General features: G+C 38.7%; 1 protein-coding gene across 1 annotated transcript; it reads right to left on the bottom strand.

The window, feature by feature from the left end:
- Positions 1 to 1160: 1160 nt before the first annotated feature.
- LOC114307620 (uncharacterized) lies at positions 1161 to 2525 on the bottom strand. Its single transcript, XM_028253012.2, has 2 exons — positions 1918 to 2525; positions 1161 to 1815 (listed from the first exon to the last, which is right to left on the bottom strand). The coding sequence occupies exons 1-2, from the start codon at positions 2523 to 2525 to the stop codon at positions 1161 to 1163; spliced, it is 1263 nt and encodes a 420-aa protein (XP_028108813.2).
- Between the last annotated feature and the right edge of the window lie 8130 nt (positions 2526 to 10655).

Genomic DNA, 10655 nt, shown 5'->3' with positions numbered 1-10655 from the left:
AGCATAACAATGGGGCAGTTTCTTTAAGCAACAATTTGTGCGGTGGTAATCCTGGAGCAGATAAAGAGTTCAGAAAATCTTCATATTGGCTCTGCTGACTTGTATCAGCAGTCTCATCAATGTTGTTATATATGTGTTCATCTCCAAGGAATTCTTCCATCAATATTTCATTGATGTGATCTACATTGTCATTTTTTGGAGTCAAGATAGCTCGATTCATCATTGAAAGTGGATCTTCATTATAATCATTGAAATTTGGGAAGACAAAAGTGATAAGCTTTTGAAGTGGATTAATGTTTTTTATTGTACGAAAAAAGCATTACTTTAGGGATTCTGATAGTTTCAGGAGATATCTGTTGTTCTGTACCATTTCCTACAGAAAGCAAAAAATTACTAAATGCTGGATCATGCATAGCTCGCATATTTTCTGTCAATTTGATCTTCTCTAATGAATGCCAAATGTAAGACATAACAAGCGTAGCATTACTGCATTAATTTCTTGCGCTCTTTGGCACAACAAGTAACACTTGACGAAAGTCACCACCGAATACTGCAACCTTTCCTCCAAATAGAAGATTGATATACATGACATCTTTTAACAATTCATCAAGTGCTTCAATACTTTGTCGTCTTGCCATTGATGTTTCATCCCATATTATAAGTGCAGCAAGTTTCAAAAGTTTTGCTAGGCCACTCTGTTTGCTGACATTACAACAAATTTTGTTTTCAACATCTATGGGAATTTTGAACCATAAGTGTGCAATGCGTCCATTAGACAAAAATGATGCAGCAACTCCTGAAGTTGCAATTGCAGTTATGAGAGTGATCAATTTGTGCATTCTTATTGTAGCTAAGATTGCTCGATATAGAAAGGTTTTCCTAATTCCACTAGGTCCATCAATAAAGAAATATCCTAGATTTCTAGAAATTACTGCATTAACAATTTTAGAATATGCAAGTTGTTGTTTTGTGTTTAACAATGACACAGACATCAAATCAACCTCAGACACTAATATATTGCACTCATCTTCTATATCTTTGCAACAATCATCAGTTTCATCAGAAGGGATCGATAGATCTGAAAGATAAAATTGTTCAATGTTCTTGCCCATGGACTCAAGAGTAGAATTTATATTTTGCAAAACTCTAGAACGAATTTGTTATGTAGATAATTGTCCTTCTCTACAAAGATCCTCCGACATTGTTCTTTCAAATTTTAAGAATAAAGCTTTCGGATCATGTGGACTACAATACACAAGTATTGTTGCGAACAATTGTCGTAATGAAGAAGGCATTTGAAAAGTACTTGCTTCTTCTAAGCACTTTTCATGACTTTCATCATCCTCTAATAGACCATATTGAAGAGCAGCTTCTCTGAAAGAGTTGTATGTCACTTCTTTAATAGTTCTCAATTGACGAAATGAAGTTGGGCACTGTACATGATTCAATAATAATCGCAAATAATATCGCTCGCCTTCTTTTGGATTTGTAGTGATTATCCTTCCAATCACCTCTCTTTGCTTTCTTTCATTCCGCATTCTATGTTGGGCATCCCAAACAAAGAATTCAGGAAATTTCTTGTATAAATATTTTCCTTCTTGAGCTTTTTTGTTTGTTCTATTCATCACAAAAAACTCAGTCAACATTGTTCTTGAAAGAAATTCATCGTTAGCTAAAGAGCGCAAGTCATCTGTCTTTCGAAAGCTAACAATTTGGCAATCTTCAAGGTGTAGTTGCAAGCTTATCACAACAGGATTAATTTGATTCAAAGGGAACTTGTATATTCTCCACATTGCTTTTGGAGAAGATATCCATCTTGCAGATTGAAACATTGTGATGTCATCAATACCTTCATTATTGTGTTGGCCTACTATGTGGAATGCTATTTTTTCATGACCCTTTTATATGTATTTATACAAGTAGTTGACAGCCTTAATAGTAGAGCAAATTTCCACATTAATGTGACAATCAAACTTTGCAAGAAGATATGGGTTATAGGGAACAACCCATTTATTGTCCAACATGTGCCCTCGAACTTTAACTATTTCATTATTGTTGCGCTGCCTATAGTTAGGGTATCCATCAGCTTTCATGGTTGTCATTGAAACAAAATCTCTAGGATAATGGTTCTTACACAGGCCATTTTTCATACAAACATTATTAGAATTCAAAGAACCACAAGAATCATGCATCATGTTTTTGACAACCATTGAGTACAAGTGTGAAAACTTTTCTTTGTTAGGCAGCTCAGCAGATATGAAATCATCAAATTTTTCTGGAGAATCTAGCTTGTGACCTCGTTGAAGAATAAGAAGTAAATGAACATGAGGAAGGCCCCGTTTCTGAAATTCGATTACATATGTGAAAGTTGTAACTGGACCAAATAGTTTTTTTCTTATAACTTCATTTTTCAAGTGTTCAAATTTGCTTTTAAATACTCGGACAAGAAGATCAGGTCTATTTTGTGGCTTTTCATTTGGTAACAATTCTGCTTTGATTTCACTCCAATTTGGATTGCAAGTCATGGTTAAAAAGATATCAAGTTTTCCAAATCGTTGCACTAAAGTCATGCCATCAATATAGCGCTTTCAAAGGTCTCTTAGACCACCTATAAATGAGCTTGGTAAAATAATTCTTCGACCAATAGTAGAAGCTTTAGATTCTCTTGTTATGATACTATCAACAATTCCTTGGTACAAAACTGTTCTTATTTCTTTCTGATTTACTCTAAAGTAATCCAACCCTGAAGTTTCTACCTTAACATACATGTCAACAACAAATTGTTGTAGAAGTCGACCTGCTCGAAGTAAAATTGAATTATGGCTCTCCCTAAATTGAAACTTGAAACAATAAAACTCACGAGTTGAAACCATGTTTCTCTTCTTTAAATTCTCTTCAAAAACTGAAATAAATAAAATAAATAGTTTAGGGTTCTTGTTGTGCTATAAGTTATGAGTAGGGTAATCTTTTTTCTTTATTATTTTTACCTTGAGCTTCTGCTGATAATAAATCATCAGCATTGGAAGCTTCTGTTGCCAACACAGAAAATTGACCATCTGAAAATTTGTTTTTGTCTTTTTTTGTTTTTTTCTTTATTCCTTGGTGCCATCCAAGTTCACCAAGAGGAAATAGCAATGGATATTGTAGTGGGTCATAGCATCCATAATAATACTGAATTCTTTCAGAATGACCTTGATGCTTTTGGACTATGATATCACACTCTCTATGTCACAACCCAAACCCGGTACCTAAAGGTTCGGCGTCACAACAAGATGATAATAAAGTAATTCTGAAATTTTTGATAGTAGTAGCGCAACGGATAAATTAAGTAAATTAAAATAATATAATTAGGTACCAAATGTTTATTAAAAGGAAACAAACATAGTCATTTGGGCTTTATTGTATTACAAGAGTCCGAAAAAAAAAAAGAAATCTTTAAAAAAAATAAAAACAACACAGCAATTTATTTCCCATCTTGATCCTGCTAAACCTCGTCACCTGAAAGGGGTAACAGCTATAAGTACATAGCAGAGTGAGAAATATTATACTGTGAGTATAGGGGTACAAAATAGCCATGGATAGTTATTTAAACTAAAACATTAACATAATTGAGTTGAATAACAAATTAATTAAGTAGCAGAAACTGAAATAAGTAACTATCGCCAAAGCATTGAAGTGTGAAACACATTGTGGACATTGGATAAGTCACGACCCCATTCCGCTCCTAGTAGAATGGTGCCGTGATGGCCAGTAATCCGAGATTATCAAAGGCCAACTTACAAAGTCACACACAATCAGAGTATACATATGGGGCTTACATGTGCGGAAGTAATAAATTTAAATCTAAATAATCCATAAGAGCTATGCATGGATCAAATGGAATGACATACATAACACGATTTTACAACTTGAATACAAATGAATTAAAACTAAATATTATATCTTGATCAAAAGGCTTCTCAAGCCGACATATACAAAAGACTTGTAATACAAAACCAAGAAGCATAATCTTCAAGATGCTAGCAAAAACATGAATCCAAAACATCTTGCAAAACACATCTAGGCGTCGCCGCCTTCTTGCTCGTCACCTACATATATATAAGGGGGAGGGTGAGCTTGGATACTCAGTGAATGATATCAGTAATAGAGGTTTAAATGAATGATATCAGAGATCTTTATCAAAACAATACATATCATAGCTTGTACAAAATCAAGGGATGAATCAAGTTCATCTATCAAGTCTTTCAGAGCTTCAAGGGATGCTCACTAGCATCAATATAATACAAGGGATGACATTCCTGACAAAACAAGGGAATAATCGACCCAGAATCGATTAGACAAACCCACCTGCATAAGGCCGTCATGGCAAGAAAGATATCTCAAACAAGGGTACTAGTTGCATTATAGTCCCCTAGCACTAAGGACTTTCCAAGAATGTCATCAAAACAAGATAATACTTGATACAAAACTAGGGATAATCATTCATACTTGAACAAATACTTTTCTAAAACAAAACAAAGCAAAGCTTTATCAAAACTTTATAACATAGCTTTATTAAAAATACCACTCACATAGCTCTTCGGTTGTGGGGATTATGAGCAAGGATCCAAGGCCTACAAGTACATAATAAATCCCATTGAATGCATTTCAAGAAGACAAGAAGAGATGTTCAAGGATGGATATGAAATGCATTCCTAAAACAAGCTTTGCATGAGTGTAAATGATCTCTGCATTTCTTTCAAAACTAAGTCAAGACAAAGCAAAACATGTGCTAGAAGTTAAAACACCGTTTCTCATCTCGGGAAAATATGTTGGGTACCAACCAGGTCTTGGCTGAGGTCCCACACCTCTTGGCCGAGGTATGGTCCCGACGACCACATTCAGGGAGATGAAGTCTAGAAATTCTGGGTTTCTTTTTGAAGAACATGAATGCTAAAATCATAACTTCTTTATTCAAAATCTGAGATTTCATGAGATGAGTTTGAAAACATGGACCTGGGTACCCATACTTGAAGATCTTATGAAAACAAACACAAAAACATGGATCTTGATACAAACTTTTAGATCAAAACATGGTTTTATTTCAAGAACACAAGAACATCATTTTCTCTTTCTAAAACAAGTTTTAAATCAATGCATGGCTCATGAATCATGCTAGATCATGCAATGCGATCATATGAACATAATGAATAACAAGAATAGATCAAGAATCTAACCTCACAACACGAATCTAATGGTTCAAGGTGCGAAGATCAAGCTTGGAAATCTATTCTCACTCTAAGAACTCTTCTTCTTTTCTTCCTAGAGCTTCTCTCCCTTCTGAGACAAAAATATAACAAATGATATGTTTTCTCACTCTACCGGCTAACTTAACCCTCTGCTGGGGCATGTGGCAACGACTGGTTGGTTCTCCTAAAAAAGGTGACTAACTGACAAGACCAGAGCATGATAAAGTGTATATAACAAGCAAGGTGACAAAGGTACTCCAACAAGATAAGGACCTCGGGTCAAGACATAGGCTTTGGCAAGTAAGGTCTCAATGATCTCGGCTAGGAATAATAACACTTGGCCAAACTGTGCCACACCTCGACCTAGATGTGTTATACCTCGATCTAGGTCATACCAGTCCAGGAACAAGATCGCTAGGTGCAAGGATCAAGGATGCAGGATGTCTAGATGATAACATCTCGGCCTAGATGATACACATCTCGGCCAATATGCCAAGGCGAAGATGGGGGTCAACCAAAGGGGTTCCAAGATGGTCCTAGGTGTAAGAGGTTCGAAGGTGTGACCTAGGCTGAAGATGACCTCGGCTTAACACACACCAAGCAAGAAACAAAGCATGCAAGTAACACTTAGACAAAACAAATCAAGGTCCGCAAAAATGCAAGTTTAAGCAAGACAAAGATCATGCAAATGCATGTGAGCATGACTAAGACAAAGTGAGGGTTGTTACAGGATAGTTCGGGTGGAAGCGCAAGGTGGTATGCCACAGAACCAATCCTTTCGAGTATCTCGAATGGGCCAATGTAACATGGGTTTAACTTTCCTCGCTTTCCAAATCGGATAACCCCTTTTGTTGGTGAAATCTTTATTTGAAACTTTAAGTCTCGTCTCCGTGTATCTACATAGCTTTTCTGGTAACTTTGGGCAGTGCGAATTCGCTGCTGGATGAGTTGAATTTTATCGCTCGTTATTTGTACAATCTCGAGGCCTAACAATTTCCTGTCTCCGACTTCAGTCCAACACAGAGGTAATCGACATTTTCTTCCGTATAGTGCCTCGTATGGTGCCATTCCAATGCTTGCATGGTAGCTGTTATTATAAGCGAATTCTACCAAAGATAGGTGATTGTCCCAATTACCTTTTGAGGTCTAGTACACACAAACATAACATATCTTCCAAAGCCTGGATCGTCCTTTCAGATTGCCCATCAGTTTGCGGGTGATAAGTCGTGCTAAACTTCAGAGTGGTCCCCAAAGCTTCTTGCAATTTATTCCAGAAGTGAGACATGAAGCGGGGGTCTCTATAAGATACGATTGAAATCGGGGTGCCGTGCAAACGAATGATTTCCTTAATGTATAAAGTGGCAAACTTACAAAGGGAGTACATGATTCTGATTGGTAGAAAATGCACCGACTCCGTCAATCGGTCTATGATAACCCATATTGCATCATTCTTTGAGACTGATTGCGATAACCCGACTACGAAGTCCATAGTAATGTGCTCCCATTTTCATTCAAGAATGGGGAGTGGTTATAACATTCTTGTAGGTCTTTGATGTTCTGCTTTAACTTGTTGACAACGTAGGCATTTGGAGACATGGCTTGCTATGTCTTTTTTCATTCTTGTCCACCAGAAGTGTTTCTTCAAATCGTGATACATCTTCGTATTGCCAGGGTGGATCGCAAATCTCGAGCTATGAGCTTCTACCAATATCTTTTTCTTAAGTTCTGGAAGGTCGGGTACGCAAATTCGATTCTGAAACTTTAGCATCCCATTGCTTATCGTGAAGTCAGGATCGAGCATGCTTTCTTGTTCCTCGTACTTTTTCTTCAAAAGTTTATCTTCACATTAGCGGACTCTAATTTCTTCAATCAACTCGGGTTCCATGATTATGTTGGCGAGCAGCCCATTGATCTTGCAAGGAACGAGGGTACAAGCCAAACTTTTGGTTGTCTTTTGACTCAATGTGTCTGCTACTACGTTAGCTTTGCCGGGGTGGTAATGTATCTCCACATCGTAATCTTTCATAAATTCCAACCATCGTCGTTGTCTCATATTCAGTTCTTTCTGTGTAAACAGATATTTGAGACTCTTGTGATCTGTGTCAATCTCACATGTTGCACCATAGAGATAATGACGCCAAATTTTGAGAGCGAAGACCACCGCAGCCAATTCCAGATCATAAGTTGGGTAGTTTCTTTCGTGAGTCTTTAGTTAGCAGGAGGCATAAGCAATGACCTTCCCATTTTGCATAAGGACGCAACCCAAACCATTGTATGAGGCATCTCTATAGATTACGAACCCTTCTATTTCTATGGGGAGTTCTAGTATAGGAGCTGTCACGAGTCTGTTCTTCAATTCTTGGAAACAACGTTCCTGCTTGTCGGTCCATTCAAAGGGTGTGTTCTTCTAAGTTAGCTGGGTCAAGGGTGATGCTATCCTTGAGAAATCTTGCACGAAATGCCTGTAATAGCCAGCTAGGCCCAAGAAGTTTTGAATCTCAGACACATTAGTAGGTCGTGGCCAATCCACGATCGCTGCAACCTTTTGGGGATCAACTGAGATGCCATCTTTGTTAATGACGTGACCGAGAAAGTGTACACTAGTGATTCAGAATTCGCATTTCTTTAACTTGGCATAAAGCTTGTGATCACGTAATGTCTGTAGAACTCTTCGCAAGTGGTGCTCATGATCTTCTGGCGATTTGGAGTATATAAGAATGTCGTCAATGAAGACAATGACGAACTCGTCAAGATTGGGTTTGAATACTTGATTCATGAGATCCATGAAGGCTACTGGAGCACTTGTGATGCCGAATGGCATGACGAGAAACTCATAGTGCCCGTAACGAGTTCTGAAGGCCGTCTTTTCGATGCTTTCTATTTTGACTTTAAGTTGATGATAACCAGAACGCAAGTTAATTTTTGAGAATACCTGAGCGCCTTGCAGTTGATCGAACAAGTCGTCAATTCGTGGTAGAAGGTATCGATTCTTGACGGTGACTTTGTTCAGCTCCCGGTAGTCGATGCATAGCCTCATTGTACCATCTTTTTTCTTTACGAATAGTACCGGAGCTCCCCATGGTGAGGTACTTGGTCGAATGAAGCCTTTGTTCAGTAGTTCTTGGAGTTGGGATTTTAGTTCTTTCAATTCTGTCATGGACATACGTTAAGGGGTCTTTGAGATTGGTTGTGTACCAGGTTGGGTTTCAATGGTGAATTCGATTTCTCGGTCAACTGGGGTACCAGGCAGGACTTCAAGGAATACATCTGGAAATTCTCGAACCACAGGGATTTCATCAAGTATGGGGGTCTCTTGTTGAGTATTGATCACATAACAAATACAACTACAACATCCTTTTCTTAGAAGTCATTGGGCTGTCATGATGGATATAATACATGGAGGGGGGGAGGTTCTAGTTTCTTCGAAGACAAGTTCGAGTTGGTTTAGTGATCGGAGGAAAACCTTTTTGGCTTCACAATCGATAGAGGCATGGTTGGCAGCTAACCAATCCATTCCTAAAATCACATCAAAGGTAGAGGGAAATTAAGTCTACGTGTAAGGTTTCCCCTTTTAAGAATACAGTACTAGATTTGTGCACATTAGTACTAAGGGCGGAATTTTCAGAAGGAAAAAACACAGATAGTATGTATCCTAAGGGTTCGGGTGTTGATGCCAACTTGGTAGCAAAGTGTGGTGTAACAAAAGAATGAGTTGAACTAGAGTCAAAGAGAACATGAGCTAAGTGACCACAAACAGAAAGTGTACCTGACACAACATTCTCAGTAACTTCTGGGTCTCCACGCACCAGGGCAAAAACTTTTCCTTGGCATTTCTGGTCCTTCCTCACTTCTCCAGGTACCACGGGTTAGGGGTTGGCTGTAGGACTGGTAAGCTTTGGGCAATCTCTCAGCAAGTGGCCAATTTGGCCATATCTAAAGCATGCTCTCGTATCTTGACGGTATTGTCCCCAATGAGTCCTTCCACAGGTAGTGCAAGTAAGAATGGTGCCACCTCTGGGACTTGTAGGACCTTGATTGCTTGAATTGGTTGAACTGGTTGTGCCTGCATTTACTCTCTTGGGAGGCGCGACACCGGGTCTTCTGTTATCTCTTTCCCAAAATTATTTTTTCTGGTTTGGTTCCTCGGAGCGCAAGGCTTTAATCCTTTTTTTCGCAATGTAAGCTCGATCTACCACCGCCACATAGGTTGGTAGTTTCAAAACCTCCACCCTGTCCTTGATTTCAGGATCCAATCCTGCTTCAAATTTTCTAGCTTTTCGAGCTTCGGTGGGGATGACGTATGTCGCGAATCGGGCCAGTTGTATGAACTTGCTCTCGTATTCGGCCACTATCATGGTTCCTTGCCTTAGATGTATGAATTCTGTTGCCTTTTGTTCCCGCAGTGAATTTGAAAAGTATTTTTCATAGAATACCTCCAAAAATCTTGCCCAAGTCACAATATCTTCCTTCTCCAAGGTAAGAAGCCATCATTCTTATGCATCGTCTTTGAAGGTAAATATGGCAAAAGTCACCTTCTGTCTCTCTGTACAAGGTAAAGCACGAAAGATTTTCTCCTTGTCCCTAACCCAAGCCTCTGCTACCAGTGGGTTTGGACTGCCGATAAATGTGATGGGTTTCAGATCCTGAAATTGTTTAATCGTAGTCAGTTCTTCTTGTCTCTCTAATGTCCCATTGGTTATGCTGGTTTGCAAGGCCTACAAAAAGTTGGTGACTGCACTTTCCATGATTTGCTCCATTGGGATGGTACCGTTGGCTGATGATCTGGTTTCATTTCCTTCGTTGGCTATTACTACAAAGTAAAATGATATAAGCGTGACATCACATTGATACAACTTTGATACAACGTCATATAACATATTAGTTATACTATCACATTAATATTACCACATTAATACATAAAACATTATAGATACATCATTGTCACTATACATAAGGCGTTAGTCCAGCCGTCAAAAATTAATGTCTAATCCTACTGATACAAAAATTTAAGGATTAGACTAATCATGGTTAGGTCACAAAAAGAATCACCTGGTCAGACGTCTAGAATGGACTGTTAGGCCACCATGAAAATTGGCTCTGGAAAACTGGCCCATGAAATAAGCCCGCAAACTCACTCTGCTTGATGGACTCAAACTCCCACCCACTGTGCTTTACTCCCAAGCAGCTCCATACCACCTGGACTATGTAGACAGAAGCACCGTGATCATAATCCCAAAATTCCCGTCCAGTAATCCGTATCCGTATCGGTATCTCCAAGTATGATACACCGTTGGTGAAGTCCACAATTAGGGTATATGCAATGTGCTGTGGAGGAGGTGTTGTAGTGTGAATGTGGCTACTAGGATATGCGGGTCCCCTCCTCTCTGCAAAGCTTACGGGTAGAGGTGCGACCAGAAAATGTGGCGG

Source organism: Camellia sinensis, chromosome 4 (assembly GCF_055761805.1).
Source record: "Camellia sinensis isolate YWXY chromosome 4, ASM5576180v1, whole genome shotgun sequence".
NCBI classification, from domain to species: domain Eukaryota; kingdom Viridiplantae; phylum Streptophyta; class Magnoliopsida; order Ericales; family Theaceae; genus Camellia; species Camellia sinensis.
Note: the sequence above shows the minus strand (reverse complement) of the source record. Positions and strands in the feature narration are given on the sequence as shown.